Below are 18,375 nucleotides of genomic sequence, written 5' to 3' on the forward strand. Positions count from 1 at the left end.
CAGCTCCCTCATGTAATCACTGCATGATTTTCCAGAAAGGAAGCTACATCATACAATTCTTCTATAATGGTTTGATGGATTAATTAATGTAACAGATACAAATTCTATGAACTTTCTAGAGAATACATTGGCACAATGACAAGCAAAGGCAAGAGAGATATTTTCCCATGTAGAATACTTGTTCCCTATTGGTGTATCACATTCTCTTTATGGTGCTTTTATGAATAATTCTTCTGAGCAATATTCCTCCGTACCCTCCTTATCTAAGATTTTATGACAGTAACGAGCTACTAAAATTTAACAAAACATTCTGAGGATGTAAACCACTGTCCGCCTGTCAATATACATATATGCAAAAGCAGCAAGTTACAAAAGCACGTTTACACTAATTTATACAGGAAAGTTTCAGCAAGTGGCTGAATTTGTCTGGACTCTGAAGCCAAGTGGGTTCAGGCCATGACAGAATTTCAGAGCTGGAAACTAAACTGAGAAGTCAAAAACTATTTCAAAAGAAGATAATTAAAAAACACTTTCACAGTATTGCTGGGAACAAGTAATGGTTGCCTCCATTTAGTCACCAGGAACAGAACGTGACTTGAGGGCATCTTTAATTTATTGCAGGGAACAGGTGAGAGATGACAATCCTTCACCGAACACACATGAATTGAACTGCTGAATGCTTCCCATCCAGAACATTCATGTTTAGATGATCAGTTAGATTATACTTTATCTGGATTTGCATTTCTGAAGAACCCTACCACATTTGAAGATAGTATTCTCAAGGTATCAAGAAGCACCTGGTTCAAAATGTCTGGAGAATGGAGAAGGCACAATCATCAGGAGTCAAGAAATGGAAGAATACCGTACTGCTTATGTACCTCATCTCTGACTCCCTGTCACAAACACTGTGCAGGTGGAACACAATGAAAAGTACACATCGTAGCAAAGCCGATCCCTGAAGTCTGGATTGTTAATGGGCATTTCTGCTTTGTGTTTAGAGTTTGCAGCATCAGGAAACATCTTTGAACTACACCAGTCTAACTGATTCACAGCTGTTCTAAAGAAACCCACAGAGCAGGACTGTGACCCTATACAGGCCCTAAACACTATGGGTAGTTTTTCATTCAAAGAAGGAAGCTTGAAGACTTTTCCATGCAGAAGATTTAAATATACTGTCCTCTCAAAGCATTGCATGTATCCTGGTGTCTGTCTGCCTACGGAGCACAACTGATAGAGGACCACTTCAAAGCACAGAAGAGGCAGACTCTGAATAAATTCTTCCACAGCTGACTCAACATTAGTCAGAATTATGAACTAGTGAATAAACTGAAACAAAAAGATGGAGATACTAGTAGATTTTTGTATAAAAAAGGAAAAGTTTCAAGACAGATGTGGCATTCATTCCCCCAAGCCAATATTCCTCGTGTCCTAACATCTAGGAAAACAGGCCTAAATTCTGTAAAATAATAAAATCAGTCAGAATTGTCCTGTAATTTATTGGGAAGAAATAATCTGCAGTAACTGTACACAAACATACTCAACTAGTCAGAGTTATACAAGGAGTGAATCATCCCTCTATTGGGATGATAAGGCCCTTTCCAATATGGTTGCAGGACTGAATGTCCTCTAGATTTACTGGTGTTCTTATTCTATATTAAGCATGAAAATGGGAATGAAAATGCTTCCTTAGTTCTACGACTAACCTGATCTCAGGACCCAGTTTCATAAAGCAGGTTAAACCTAATGCATTAACATCATATGGAGAGCAATCTTATGGCCCAAACTATATATGACCTTAACATTGATATTTGGTAATATGAAGGAACTGATAACAGTTTGGTTTACAGCAGAAAGAAGAAATTACAGGAAGAGAAATTTAGTCCTGCGGTCAGTGAGGATTTCTTGGTAAGAATATTATAATACATCTCTATCTATATCTATCTCCTGGTGAGGGATTTTCTTCAATAAAAAAAGGAAAGGATTAAATTCTCCCTCTCTGTCTGGGATTCTGATAAATGATTAATGCTGTCCCCTCCCCAGCCAATACTACTTATATGAACAGATGCTCTTCATATTTTAAAATGTGGATGTTCCAAGTCTATTCTGGCCCTCAGCCTTCACAAACACAAATTAGTATTACCAAGAAAGTGCTTCTTGATGTCACAATTTTTGCGAGAAGGTCCTTACAAGATTTCATTCTGGAATGATTTTACCATCTCTTAGGTGGAAACTGATGGCTTTCCATTCAGAATGTTGCCAGCAGCCTGATGTAAGCCTTCTGCAGATTGCAAAGTTGCAATGAGCAGAAGAGAGATGAAATGCAATGTGATATATTTTTCCTACTTCCTGCTGAAATGAGAGGCCCACTAAGATACTTTATTGCAACCACTAGCATTTTTAAGCATTTGCAACAAGGGTACTGTATTGGACATAAGGAATCTGGGGGAAAAAGAAGAACATCCAATGTGGCAAGGACATTAGCTTCTCTTGCGTTACAAGGCAACCTGTCTTTGGACTCCTGGGCAATTTCCAACAATGTCTAAAGATGTATCTGTGACTAGGCCATCATCAAAAAACCATGAAAGAATTTTTTGTTGCCATTCACTGATGAACCAAAAAGAGATTCTTTTCTCAAGAGCAGGAATATGTGGTACCAATATAGTTTGCCAGAGATAAGCAAATGGTCAAACCAATTGTTTATGTCAAATTGCACTTGTTTCTCAGTGGTTTGCCACTGATTTTGAACAGCATGATTTCTAGGGATATAAAAAGGGACTCAGTAGTTATAGGAAGCAGGCAGGTGGCCCATCCTTTCTCTATCCTGTCTAATCTAGCACCCTGCAGCTAAAATCATTCTCCTAGTGCTCAACGTATGATGCCCTTCCTTAAATCCCTACAATAATTTCCTGCCCCTTCTGGATTCATCACAATCTAAATGCACAAGGAGTTTGGTGCATAACATGGGCCTTCATTAGACCATATTGCAATAAAGTAGAAGTTACAGAGGTAACAAACCTTGCTGAGAGTAATTGGAAACTTTACCAATATTTTGGATGACACTGCAGAAAAATAAAGCTTCTTTCAAATGGCCTTCAGACTATCTCTTTCTCGTCTGCCATCGTAATTTGTTGTCTACCTGCAGCTTCTGTGCACTTATCGTGTGTTTAGAAGAGCGGAAAAGATAAGAAACTGAACAGCTTGGAAAAGATTGGGAGATATCTGTAACATAAACATCTCTAAGTTTGAACAACAAAACAGGCACAAAATACCTTGAAAATAACATTCTGACCACGTTGTTCATTTATGCCATACTTATCTATTCTCAAAGAAGGGATACAGTACTTGCATGAACCTGTGCCTTTTGAGAAAATACTTTGGATTCATCCCCAAATACTGAACATATGTATGTACAGTGCATTCAGAAAGCATTCAGACCCCCTTCACCTTTTTCAATTTTGTTATGTTGCAGCCTGATCCTACAATCGTTCAAATTCATTTTTTTTTCATTAATCTACACTCAGTACCCTATAATGACAAAGTGAACACAGAATTTTAGAAATGTCTATAAATTTATTAAAAAGGAAAAACTGAAATATCACATTGGCATAAGTATTCAGACCCTTTACTCAGTGCTTTGTTAAAGCACCTTTGGCAGCAATTACAGCCTCTAGTCTTTTTCAGTATGACACAACAAGCTTTGCACACCTGGATTGGGGGATTTTCTGCCCTTCTTCTTTGCAAATCCTCTCAAGCTCAATCAGGTTGGATGGGGACCGTCAGTGGACAGCCATTTTCAGGTCTCTCCAGAGATGTTCAATAGGGTTCAAGTCAGGGCTCTGGCTGGGCCACTCTAGGACATTCACAGAGTTGTCCCTAAGCCATTCCTGTGTTGTCTTGGCTGTGTGCTTAGGATCATTGTCATGTTTGAAGGTGAACCTTCAGGCCAGTCTGAGGTCCTGAGTGCTGTGGAACAGGTTTTCATTGAGGATATCTCTGTCCTTTGCTCCATTCAGCTTTCCCTCAACCCTCACCAGTCTCCCAGTCCCTGCTGCTGAAAAACACCCCCACAGCATGATGCTGCCGCCACCATGCTTCACTCTTGGGATGGTATTGGGCAGGTGATGAGCGGTGCCTGGTTTCCTCCAGACTAACGTTTAGAATTGAGGCCAAACAGTTCAGTCTTGGTTTCAGCAGACCAGAGAATCTTGTTCCTCACAGTCTGAGAGTCCTTCAGGTGCTTTTTTGCAAACTCCAAGTGGGCTTTCATGTGTTTTGCACTGAGGAGAGGCTTCCGTCTAGCCTCTCTGCCAGAAAGCCTAGATCGGTGGAGGGCTGCAGTGATGGTTGTCCTTCTGCAACTTTGTCCCATCTCCACACAGGACCTCTGGAGCTCAGTCAGAGTGACCATCGGGTTCTTGGTCACCTCTCTTACTATGGCTCTTCTCCCCAATTGCTTGGTTTGGCTGGGCAACCAGCTCTTGGAAGAGTCCTGGTTGTGCCAAACTTCTTCCATTTGAGAATTATGGAAGCCACTGTGCTCTTGGGAACCTTCAGTGCAGCAGAAATGTTTTTGTAGCCTTCCCCAGATCTGTGCCTTGCAATAATCCTGTCTCTGAGCTCTGCAGGCAGTTCCTTTGACCTCATGGCTTTTGCTCTGGTACAGTATGCATTGTCAGCTGTGAGGCCTTCTATAGAGAAGTGTGTGCCTTTCCAAATCACATCCAATCAATTTAATTTACCACAGGTGGACTCCAATCAAGGTGTAGAAACAGCTCAGCAATGATGAAGAGAAATGGGAGGCACCTGAGCTAAATTTCAAGTGCTGTTGCAAAGGGTCTGAATACTTATGCCAATGTGATATTTCAGTTTTTCCTTTTTAATAAATTTACAGACATTTCTAAAATTCTGTTTTCACTTTGTCATTATGGGGTACTGAGTGTAGATTAATGAGAAAAAAATGAATTTGAACGATTGTAATATCAGGCTGCAACATACAAAACTGAAAAAAGTGAAGGGGGTCTGAATACTTTCCGAATGCCCTGTATGTTCTTATAGTGAAGCGCTTATTTCAATTTAACAAAGCTTTAATTTTATGGTTCATCTTGACCTAGGAGTTGAAATCAAAGGAGACATTAGATTACAAATTCTTAATGTACTCTAATGAAGTACCCATGAAGCACTACTATTGCTATTTTTTTTTAGATGCCTCCTCTCTTGTTGTAATATCCTGTCTAAAGGCCTTTCCCCACTGCTGAGTGAAAAATTCTCCACCCATTCTTGAGACAGCAGACTTACCACATTGGAGTGAATGTACTGTCCCCATTACCAATCCTATCCTGCCTCTGTTCTGACTCACTGCTGAATGGTTCTGTCCTGATTAGGCACCTCCAGAGCATGTTAAGCAAAACAATTGGTTTAACCCTCTGGCTGTGCTGCCGCCGCCCACTCCAGTCATTATCAACTGGGAGGAAATCCACCAACCACTACAGTGATGGAGAAACAGGGCAAAGTCTCATGTCTTTGAGCTTTGACTCCTTTTCTCCAGATCTAAATGCTAAGCACTGGGAAGTGACTGCAGTCAAGATGGGAGCTGAATCTTACATGCAAGCACAGTCCCATGTATGTCAATTCTAGGGATGTAGCATATAGTTGTTTGAGGTTGTACACTCCACAAGGTGCCAGCAAAGTGCAGCTTTCCTTTCTAGGCAAAGCAACAAACAGTGAGCAATCCACCAGCGGAAGAAATGGCACTTGGGCAGCTTGGCAAAGAAATATGGCCAGCCTGCCCCTCAAGAGGATGGCTTGCTCACTGAGTAGGGCAGGGGATGCAGCAGCATGTACCTGGGCTTCCTACATCCTCCATTCCAGGGGCTCCTCTGTAATTCACACAAATGTGCGGTACAGGTATGGACTAGCAGCAGCTCTGGTCAACTCCCCCTCGTCCCAGGGGGGAGAAGGAATTACTTGAAAGTGATTTTGCTCTTGTACAATATCCTCTGCTTGGTGAAGGAGGTTGCTCTTGCTCACTTTTTTGGCTTAAGAGTGGACAGAATGGCCGAAGCCCACTTTTTAAACCTCACCCCTGGTGGAACCACAGGGAAGTTATTAAACACCCTACTTTCAGTGGGACCTTGTGGTATATGGAAAAAAATGAAATAGCTATTCCCATCGGGAAACACGCAAAGAGCAAAACAATGCACTTAGACCTTATTCCTAAACACCATGTACAGAAGCACTAACAGAAATTGCCTTTGGTCACATTTGTAGAAATATGTTGCAATGATAGATTCTTTTTTTTTTTGCCTTCTGGCAACTGCCTGGGCTAGTTCCTGCAGTTTTTTTAGCAAGATTTTCAGAAGTGGTCTGTCCTTCCTAGGGCTGAGAGGGAGGGACTGTTCCAAAGTCATTCATTTGACTTTATGCCTAAGGCGGGACTAGAACTCACAGTCCCTAGACTGATGCCTTAACCATTATATCAGACTGGCTCTAAGTCAGATATCTAAATCAGGTATCAGAACCCTAAAAAACATAAATTTCTCCTTTCGGTCTAGAATTTAAGAAAGGTTAAAATAAGTTTGAAAGCCAGCAGAAGTATGGAATTAAACAAGAACTGGTGGGTTGTAGGAATTCAAGTGCTCGACTGCCACTGGGGAGACCCAGTTTCTAATCCACCCTCAGCTGCAGAAGCTCCCTGGGTGACTTTGGGCCAGTCACTCTCTCACAGCCCAACCCTCCTCACGGGACAGTTGTTGTGGGGAAGGGAGTACTACATATGCCACACTGAGATCTGAATGAAAATATAAATCTAAGAAACTAATATACTCTCTCGTATTATATATTCAATTGCTAGCTGTTAAGTTCAGATACTTATTGTACCTTATCAGAAACCACCAAGAACTACATCTTTTTTGTGAGGATACAGTAGTTTTAGCTCATTAAAATCAGATATGTCCAGCAGCAAGTGCATAACCACCACAGGAACTTGGTTTGTCACATATCATTATCACCATACTGAATATTCTACAACAATTTATACAGGCTACCTACAGAACAAGTGAGTTTCCAGTCATGCAAAGCTGTGCGGACATGTATGATAAGGAGAGATAGAATTGCAAAAATTACTGCAAAAAAAAAAAAAAAAAAAGACAACAAAATCTCCAATACTCTGCAGAATATACATTTGTTGCTATTTTGTCACCTTGTATTATGTGATGACATGCTCAGTTCTTCTTTAGAGGAACCTCCAACTTTCAGAAATAAGTTCTGAGGGTAGCAGTGGGAAGGAGGCCTAACCCCCCCCCCCCCCGCAATATAGCTCAGATTTTTAATTTTGTCCTAAAGATTTAACCATATAACACTGGCATTAAAACAATGTTTGAATCAAACATGTTGAAATTTACAGAAAGCTGTACCTTGAGGATCTCTCCCTGGTTTCCAATATTGCTGAGCACAAAGTAATAATGTTAAACAGCATCACAATCAGGAAGGGCAAAAAGAGGCAAAGTTTCACTGCCAAAGAGAGAGGGCAAGTGATGTCTCCTTCCTCTTCTCTCTATTTCTACCTTCTCCAATCTATTTTGTAGGACTACTAGCCTTCAAGAGCAGAACATGTGAGAGCATGTAAATGTCCCCCTAGTAGGATCTGTTGTGCTAAGAGGGAGACAACACTGGAACAGCCCAGAGAAAACTCTAGAAACATAAAATATCATAATTTTATAAAGCAATGTACAGAAAATCTATTACCAAGTTCCTTATACATCTGCATCCTTCTGTGATGTTACTTGCTTTTTCTTTTCATAAAGATGTTACTAAACAGAACTATTTTCATACACTTTCAGTACTATTTTTATTTATCCGAAGTCTATCTCAGATCAACTCATTCTTGTAATTACATTCCTTCAGCAATTCTACAGTTATAAATGATCACTCAAGCATGAATTCATTTTCCTTTACACACTCATGTTTCTCCTTTATTTTTTTTTACCTAAAGAATCATCTGAACTTGGAACATACCTTTATAAGTTTTTGTGTGTAAGGCTTACATGAATTGCAGCCTGTAAGCATCTTTAAAAAAATAACATTACACGATTAGTATGCAGAAAACCCCAAACAGGTATTATGCATATTTCCCCAACAACAATAAAAATCAGATACAATAAAAAAGATTCTATAGCTGATCATAGTAGAGAAGTGCAGTGTATTTGTTATTCCTGTTAATTATTCCACATGTTATTACCATGACAGAAAACAAGGATGAAAAATCAACACGAACATTTTACGCAACATCAACATTATTTTTGCTTTACATATCACATTAAGCCACACTTCATTGGTTCAGGTAGCTTAGATATGATTTTGTGATATTGGAATTCATAGATACAGCTTGTGATTTGCTTATAGACCAAAATCAGAACCCACAGTTTGGAGAAGCAGGTTTCTAAACTATGGCTTGGAGTATTGTTTGAACCATTAACTATAGTTACACCTGCTACTCTTTCCAGAGTCCACAGTACCTAAAAACTGGACGGTGGAGCTGACAGAAAAATGAAAACTGACATGTAGCTCTGAACCACAACATGCTTAACTACGGTAACGTCAGTAAAACCAAACGATCCTTTCAAAGTCCACATGAACTAGTACAAACTTAGCAGCTGGCAATAGCATCTCAAAAGTCACTTCCTCGTGAGATGGGCAGTGTCTAAATTTGAAATATAAATAAATAAAATAAATGAATAAAAAGCTACAAGACCATCCGATTGATGGGAAGATGGCAATGTCATCCGATGTTTAATGAATTGCAACGCTTGTTTCCAGGGAAAAGAAAAACAGCTAGTGCTGCAGAAGTCCTGTACAGAGATCACAACCTTTTCAGTAATTTGGCCTGCAGGTCTTTGAAGCACATTCTGTTCTTATTCATTTAACTAGAGGTCGGCATGGAAGGGCTATTTTTAGCTACAATCTGTTAAGGTTTCCTTTATCAAGTAACTATTTCACTAAAAGGATCATTTACAAGTTAACTGCCACACTACATACATGACCACCACCATATTGTAGAAAACATCCGCCTCCCGTACTGCTACTGGCCCTCCCAGATTCATAGTGGATACGCTTCCCCTGAAAGTGCCCTTTGCTCATATTAAGGGTTGTAGAAATCAAAGTCCTCAAAACTCCTGGGGCTTTAATTTGTTGTGGAAAAGTATCTCTATAGCACAAAATTATCAACTCCATTTAAAGGCTGCCTGTCTAATGATCACAAGGTAATCAAGAGTGGGAGAAAACACCGTTACAGGAAAATAATCATCCGATACATAGATTTGGAAATAATCTGAACAACCTTTGTTTCTCAAACAGGCAATTGTTTCTCTGTGAAAACAGATTTAATCTGTATAACAGTGGAATTCCTTAATTGGCAGATGAACATCAGTAACTCAAATGTTAACATAGTGAAGAACATGGATTCAGGGAACAACTGAACAGAATTTAGTCTTCAAGCATGCTTCCCAGTACAGCTATATTGATTTCCTATAGCCTTTAAATCCAATGCCCTTTTAAACCCTGGTAGCCTTGAAGCATGTATCAAATGCCAGTGGAACTTGACCTTTAACTCACTTTTAGCACAGATACAAAAATGCATAAAGTGGAAAAGTTCAATGCCCTTAGTGGAGCAACTTCTACTAGAAGGAGCATAGGTTTTGCTCAGTGGGCATACAGAAAAAAGCAGATCAGAATTTTGGGCTACAAACTTCATTACTGTATGCTGCCTTCTTCTTTTTTTCCTGAATAGGTTGCCATTTTAACCCAAATAGGGTTCTATGGAATTTGCCAAGCAAACAGTTCTCCATGCTTTATCTGCTGCATTTTGTCAGGCTGATGTTACAGACATAGAATCCGGGGAGGTGTGAAGAATCTTTTAGCTGCATATTGTTACAATAAATCCACCTTTCCCAGTTTCATTGTATTGTTTTCATTGTTCATTTTGGTCTTTGTATTTTTAAGGGAGGTGTGTACATTAAGATTACACTAAAGGGAGGTGTGATGGCAAAATGTTTAGGAACCCCTGCTCTAGAGCTTTGGAATAAACTGCCAACACTAAGTTGATGATGCTGAATTCTATTGTTCTTCATATCATCTAATAACAAGGAACCAATAGATATCTTTGAATGCTACCTATATTTGATAAAGGGCTGCATGAAATAATCTGGACAAAATGAAAATGATTTTCCTGAATTTTCCCATTTGTAGTGGGGTGGTGGTGGTTTACAATCTATTCTGAAAGGCATTGTACTCTTCCCCTAAAATACTATAGTAGGTTTACAGTCTCCACTTGCTCCGTAACCCAGTGCTGACTTCCAGGTGGTGTTGCTGGTAAAGGACAAATTAATGGAAACACATTGAATGTTCCAGATGGTCAAACCTGGCAAGAGTCTACGTGATTTTATGTCTACCTGGGATGGAGCAATGTGTTCTGTGTCAGACTACTTCTGAAGAATGCCTGTGAGCTTCCATCAATACACAAAGCAGCAGCCGTGCTAATTAGCACACAGTATCCTTTCTATCTTTGCAAATCATCTTTGCTTCCACCAAGACCTTCCACCACTTCATACACTGCCTTTTACCAAGAATTATATTAACCTTTATAGAATCATAACAAATTAGCTAGTAATATCCCACATCTCCTAGAAATGTTTTAAGAGCTAAAATATTAAATGGCTGTTATGAACTCAATGTCTTCTGTAAATTAGAAACAGAAGAATAACACACTCATAAACGAATTATGTTTCCTATGAACTGGAGCAATTCTAATACAAAAGCAACAGGTTCAATCTCTCTGTCAGGATGCATTCCCATGACATTTTCCATCCACAGTAAAAGGTCCAGGTCAATGTAAGTTTGGCCTCAAAAATCTGGAGACTTAATTGATCTAACATAAGTACAGTACACACAACCCATGATCTGTATTTACCCTCACATGGAGTTCTGTGCAGCCTCCAAATCCATCTGACCCAAACCTTATGAGAGGAAACCTCCTCATTGCTTCCTCCTACTTCATATTTTACCTTAAACCTATTACTTCACATTTAGTGATTTGCTGCCAACTTTTTGTAACAGCTCCTTCACTGCTCATTTCCCCAGACTACTAGTTTTCCTGATGTCTACTTCTTTCCATATTTAGGAAAGCTAGTTACGGTTACCTTAGGGCTATCAGACCTGGGCTGCAAGAATCCATGCAACTACTGGACGTATTTGTCTATTTTACTGTGCTGCCATCTCATGGTTGTCCAGATATTTGCTGACTAGATCTGGTAGCCCTAGTTTTCTGACAAAGAATGCTCAAATTTCAGGAAGCAAGGCTTTGGATTTTGAGGCTAAGAATTCTCTGGTTTCCAGAAATCTATATCTACAGCTGAGGCAGAACAAGGTAGAGGAACTGATATCAAGTGAATTTGTGGTAACATGAAAAAAAAGGGATGAAAATTTATATTCTCTAGACTGTTTAGAATAATACTGGTAATAATCACACATGCCACTAGGTAAATGGTGTACATTTTAGGAAATAATTAAGAATGTAATTTAGAAGTGATTACAAAATGTTACATATATTGACTAAAACAACATATGCTTGTATTTTAGATGTATATAATTAAAGTAAAATTCCTTGATAGTGCAACTGTTTTAATAATCATTACAAAGTATCTTCACCATAGCCATAACCCAAAGATGTCACCAAACCATGAAGTCGATATAGCCCTCAGGAACAATAAGCCTGCTTTGTACTCAGCACTCCTTTCTCCAAACTGCATTTCTCTGCTGCAGCCTAACAGGATCAACAATATATTGTCTTGCCTCATACGTCATCACAGTCAAAGTATCTGAAGGTACTGCAAATGACTAGAAGCATTTTGGAACTCTAAATTGCCTATTGATCCATTACTCCCGTCCATCTGGACAAATCTGATTTATTTTTCTCCTCAGCTAAAACTTTCTTAATGATGAAACTAAAAAAGTTAAGCAGGCACATGTGGCTTTGGACTCAGTACTGCTACAAAAATACATTTTCCTCTAGGACTGGAATATGCAATCGGTGTCTCAGGGACCACTGGTAGTCTGCATAGATACTTCAAGAAATCCCTGGTATGAATGCCAATGTTAGTAAAAAAAATAATTAAATTGCCCAAAGCTGTTCTCACCTAAAGTCTTACAGTATTTGGCATTTATTGCTCCAAATCTCATAAGATTTCAGGAAGTAGCAATAATTGCAGCATCCCACTGATGCCATGGCAGTGTCAAGTGTGTGATGGTTCTCACAGGTGCCATATTGTTGACTCTTGGCTTATGTGGTACTCCTCAAAAGTTTTTGATAACTTTGTAGTAGTCTCTATAAAGAAAATAGATGGGGTTGTTTTACCTATACCAGCAGGAGAATGTTAGGTATCCCATTAAATGAAAGAGAGAAGTAGACACAGACAGGCAGACAGACAGAGTGAATGAGTGCCTGGAAACCTGAAGCTGGAATTTTCCTAAAGGTTTTAAAGAAAGAAGCCCAAACTACTAACTATTCCAAAACTTCTCGCACAAAGAAGAGAATGCAACACATTTACTCACACTCTTTCATCATGCCTATGTCAATGCAACGCTTCAGCCGGCAAGCTTGGCAGTGCCTCCGGTTATCTTTGGTAATTTTACAGTCACCATTGAATGGACACGTGAACATTGCTTTCCTTTTCATGCTCCTCCTGAAAAAGTAAACAGAATATACATCAAGTTGGCTTACTCATTGATAGGGTAATTTATGGTTTCTGCATAGATACTGCTCTGAAAATAAACAGTATGGAAGATCTGTATACAAAACGAGCTGTCCCTTAAAAAGCAACACGCATAGCTTACCACCAAGCACAGGACAGATATCTCCAGTGTAACTACAGTTCTGTTTCTAAGAAATCTGGATATTTTTAAAATCTGCTCTGTTATTATACTTAGAAGACACTAACAATTTGCCTGTCTTCATGGTTTTCTTTGCAACAATCATTTAATATTTTATGGACTGCCTACAGGAAAACAGAGTTTCTTGTCAAACAAACAGCTTGTACAATAAACAGGAAAGCATTAACCACAGTTCAAATGGCTCCAACAGCCATCTTTAAATGTAGAGAACTATTTAGAAACTGAATAGAAGGAGACAATATATACATCTCTCCCTCAAGTCACAGTCATGACTTGTGACTACATGGTTTTTCCTATGAGCTTTCAAAGGCAATAAACTTGCTTTCTCAGATACATGAAACGGACTCAGAATGCAACTGCAAGTACACTGGAGGATTTATCAAGTCACAAAATAACAACAAACATAAAAAAGGTTGGAAAACATAAATCACAACACTTAGATTTCAAACCTGTCATCAATGAATGCAGAATGAAGTGGGGTAATGTAACTTGAATCACACCTGATGTGTATTTTTGAAAGCTTGTCATTGCAATATATCCATTCAAGGTTTAACAATAAGCTGCCCGCTCCATCAGACATTCTGTGAATTAATGTATGCTCACTAAGCTCAGTGCTTAAAAGGCTATCGGTCATGTACTATATCCCCAAGTGTTTGGTGTGATGGCAGTATAGAATATGATGTTTAGCCTAAATGTTTAGATGATTAAATAGGGATTATCTTCTACTGAAAATCACAGTTGCCTATCCCACATGCAAGACATTTGAACAAGCTGAATGGGCATGTCAGAGGATTAAAAAAACCCACCAATCCTCTGCCATGCAAGCATGCCAAGTATCTGCACAGAATACATAGAGCATGCAGAAGAAAGGGCAATATTACAAGCCTAAATGTTGGTGACAGTATAAATAGCATTTAGTGTTGAAGGGAATTATACAAACATGTCTCTTTCCTAAAATAAATTAATAAGTACATAAAAATGTGTTCTATAAAGAGCCAGAAAACTAAGTCAATGTTGTTTGCACTTTGAATGAAGCTGCCTAGTGTTTAACCTTATTTAAATGACTAGTTAGACTCTGTTGAACCAAATCATTTGGAGATGACCTCACACATCTACTGGCCAAAGAAATTCAGAAAACCAACCAGAGTAGCACCAAATAGGAATCAGAAGCTTTTCCTGAGTCCCAACAGGGAATCACCATGCAACCCTGGAAGCCTGAAATTCTCCTTCACTATTTTAAGAAATCATCATGCCTCAACCGCTGTTGAATTTCCTTTTGCCTCTTTGGGTCCAGAATATAGTTGAAAGGGCTTGCATCCAGACCATTCCCTGCTTTTGGAATAAGTTTCTCTTCATCTAAGTGGACATGTTTGGTGTTAGCCAAATTACAATGTAAAATGTGTTAGGATGGAATTGTGTGCCAGTTCATAATGCCACTTTGTGAATAGCAATCGGAATAGGAAGCTGATTCAGTTTTAATGCTTTCAGTACATCGTAGAAGTGGAACCTAAAAGTATCTTATGAAACTATATTTTTTAAAAATGTTATGGTCTATGCTACAAAATGACAACAAAATTACATGTTCCATACAAGCAAAGTAGACATTCTCACCACTCTTACGCAAGAAGAGCACACAAACTGTCTGGTATTATTCACCCCAAGTATATTTTTATCTGACACACACACACACACACACACACACACACACACACACTCTATCTATCTCACGAACCCCCACCTCTTATATTTTAAACAAACCATCTTAATATATATTAATGCCATGTTATATAACTAAATTATTAATGTTTAAGTCCTTTTAGATAAGCATAGGAAAAATATGGCCAATTAAGGATATAAACTAGTATATTCCATTCTAAATTTCTGAGCAAATATGTAACTCCTGTTGGTAAAATACTTGTTCAGCTATAGAGGTGAGTTTTTCAGATCACTGTTTAACTGACTGACAATGGATATCCTTCCAGCCTTGTAGTATCATATCTTCTCAACCATAAAAGCACACTATATCCATTTCTGTTCTTTTCTTGTTAGTTTCCAAAATACCAAAAAAGAGTATATACAAAAATAAGTGAATCCTCTAGAACTAAATTAATATGTAAAATACGTTTTATCTAAAAAGGAAGCCAAGAATAGTACATGACTGCATGTTTTCATGAGCACCATGTCTTCAATAGCTAGTTGAATCCATCAATTTTTTCCTAAAAAACTCAGAAGTATCAGACAGAGATAAAATAATACTTTTTGTTTAACTAATTTTAATTTGTGTCATAAAGATAGTTTTCCTTTGACATTTCTGAACTGGAATTCCAGACCTCTCTATGGTCTTGAACAACTTACTTCTTACTTGCCTCTAATGACCATTTATAAACAGCTACAAGTGTAGTATTTTATAAAGAATTAGTTGTCTTCTAGTGTTAGAAGGGGTTATAAAATAATAAATGACATTTACTTTCAGTAACAATCTATACGGAATTGTTTTTCCTTAATGCTGTGCATGATTCTGATCTTTATGGGCACTGGCACATCCCAACATCTCAATATCTTTTCCAAGCCCTTCACTGCTATCCTACAAAGTCCTCATCTGTGGCACAGTTCTTGATTGCTGGTTCCTTTACTGTTTATAGTCAATTATAAAAGGTAGAAGTTACCCACCACTTCAATATCTTCATCAATTCCAAGGCTGATTATTGTCATCATTAGTTTGGTCTTCTTGATACTTAATCTTAGTTCCATTTTCACTGTGCTCTGGGCCTTTCATTACTAGAGCTCCCAAATCATTTGCCTTTTCAGCTATCAGAGTGTCATCATCATAGTGCAGGCTACAGGTAGTCCTCATTTAGCAACCATAATCAGGACCAACAACTCGGTTGTTAAGCAAAGTGGTTGCTAAGTGAAATTCCAAATGTGCTTACAAATCTTACTTCAGCTTTCCTTTTGCTTTACAGACCTGCAAAGGTCGTAAATGCAAGGACTGGTTGCAAAGTTATTTTTCATCACTGTTGTTACTGCAAACAGTTGTGGTATGAGGCAGTCGCTAAACGAGGACTACCTGTATTAATATTTCTTCCTCCAATTTTAAAACTATATTCATCTTCTTCCACTCCAGCCTCTCTCAATGCATGTTCAACATATAGGATGAGTAAATAAGGAGACAATGTACAGCCTTGTTTCACTCCTTTGCTGACCTGGAGCCAGTCTGTTTCACCATGTTCCATCTGGACTGAAGCCTTGTGTCCTGTGTATAGGTTTTGCACAAAGCCAATGAAATGTTCTGAGACTGACATTTTTCTAAGGATGTTCCACAGCTTGACATGGCTGACACAATCAAAGGCCTTTCTATAATCAATGAAGAACATACTGACTTCTTTTGGGTGTATAAGAGCTACAGAATCAAAAATGGAAATTTGTAAAGTAGCTATCTAATATCCTTACCTCCTCTTCCTGATAGCTGAGTCATCTCCTATCTGCCACATAATTGCCTGTACTGCCTTAGGGTAAACACCTTGTCTAATGTCATTTTAACCTTTGTATGGTTACACCACCTTCACCTCACCCTTATATATTCTCTGCTTTAGTGAAATTCTTACTTTAACATTCAGCTATACTTCACTAGAACCTATCTTGAGCTAAAAATAATTGAGATCATTTATATTTTTCTCTGCCAAATGGGAAAGGAACCCATACCTACTAAAAGAGAAGACTCTGAACATTGGGTTAGGGAAGGAGAAGCTAAAGAGACAATCTAGACAATCATCTTTACTGACGAATGATGGAGGAGAAAGAGGTACTGCAGCATTTTACGCCTCTTCCTGAACACAACATGCCGCCTAGACACTTAGAACACAATAAAACACTCCACTGGCATTACAAAATGATCACAATGGCAAGGAGATTTTCTACTTTATTCTAAATTCAGAAATGCTATACCCACAGTGCCAGATTTAAAAAAAATGTGATTGACTTTATATAAACACGATCTGATGTAAAAACAAGTTAGCCTAGTACCTTGACCCTATCACCAATCACAAGGGATGTCAAGGGTTATCAGAATGAAGAAGAGAATCTAATATAACCTGTCCAAAGATTAAAGGGATTTTAACTATTTCCCAATAGAATAGAAACAGCAGGAAACAAACTGCCTCGACATCAATTTTACAAGATATCTAAAGGATTTGTTACGAAGGACCTAATGTTTATGGAGCAAAGTTCTGGTTTAAAATACACATGCCTGAGCAGCAATTAGTTAGTCTTCTCTGCTAGATATGCATTTCTTACAGTCCTTCACAAAAAGGATGAAGGACAAGGTAATTGGCAGCCTTTTTTAAACCCATGCTCAGGAGAGGAAAATGTCCAGAGGGTAGGCAGTCCCTTGGCATGCACCTTGTTTTTAACATCCTCTTTGGGTATCAAAATATCATTACTGCTGCTTTGAAACAGCCTATTGCAAGTTTCCATCAAAATATGCCTTGCAGGTTTCCATCAAGATAATGGTCTTTCACTTCAAGGTCACTTATTGTTTCTGATACATTCAGGCTTCTATCACTCATACCACTGATGTTCCTGCAGCTATCATCATCTCAGGCACAGCAATTTGTACTTTCCTTTAGTATATGTTTTCAGAAAAAGACCTTAGAGAGTTGATTTCAAGGCACAGAAGTTCAAACCTCCTTGACCATTTAGCCTTCACTGCTCTGCCACATTTATGAGCCAAAACTAAAAGTTTAATAAGACGTATACTGTGAAGCTACAGTATTACATTGTTTGTGATTCTCCCTTCCCAAAATCACCAGCTAACAGAAATTTCAATTCCTATGATATTAATCCCTAGCTTGTATTATGCTATTTATTAAGTAGGAAGAAGGAAAATTCTATATTTTGTCTAGCGCTCAGGTAAAAGAGAAGGTAGACTACACAAGGTAGCACTATCTCTCATTCCTAACATGGGAGGTAAGATTATTTATCTAGCTCAAATCATGCCTGATATCTGGTTAACCATTTTAACATGTAGCAAAATCTGCAAGCAAAGATATTCAGACATTTAAGGGTTTCTCTCACTTCATTTTATATATTCATTCACTCATTATTTTGATAACTGTTTTTACCTGCTCTACTCATTGCCTTCAGTTCAGTTCTTCATGATCTATTTTCAGTATCTTTCATCCTCTTTCACATCATCTGTCATGTCTACCTTAGACATATAATAGTCTGAGGGCAGTACCCAGCCTATTATAGGTGGTGAGTATCCAGATACATTTATTTCCCATTATCCACTTCAGGAATGTCTGCCTAAAGCAACATTTCATGTGGTCAGCTCCCAAGTGGGGAAACGGAGATAGACCAGACACCTGGCTTGCCAGGGGAATCTGTCCACGTAATGCCTAGATGACAAATTTGAAATATAAATAAATAAATAAA

At 38.5% G+C, this 18,375-nt stretch overlaps 1 protein-coding gene across 8 annotated transcripts in view; it reads right to left on the reverse strand.

Moving 5' to 3' along the window:
* The window catches only part of VDR (vitamin D receptor), an 88,874-nt gene that overhangs the window by 22,776 nt on the left and 47,723 nt on the right, over positions 1-18,375 (reverse strand). For all 8 annotated transcript variants that reach the window (XM_088138050.1, XM_088138046.1, XM_088138051.1 and 5 more), the window contains one exon: positions 12,604-12,734. In XM_088138050.1, the coding sequence (XP_087994176.1) occupies positions 12,604-12,734 (131 nt within the window). The remainder of the gene's footprint in view (positions 1-12,603; positions 12,735-18,375) is intronic.

The sequence above is a fragment of the Python bivittatus genome, unplaced genomic scaffold (genome assembly GCF_059951505.1).
Source record: "Python bivittatus isolate LINGU-HERP-01145 unplaced genomic scaffold, Pbiv_v1 ctg000220_np1212, whole genome shotgun sequence".
In the NCBI taxonomy this organism is placed as follows: domain Eukaryota; kingdom Metazoa; phylum Chordata; class Lepidosauria; order Squamata; family Pythonidae; genus Python; species Python bivittatus.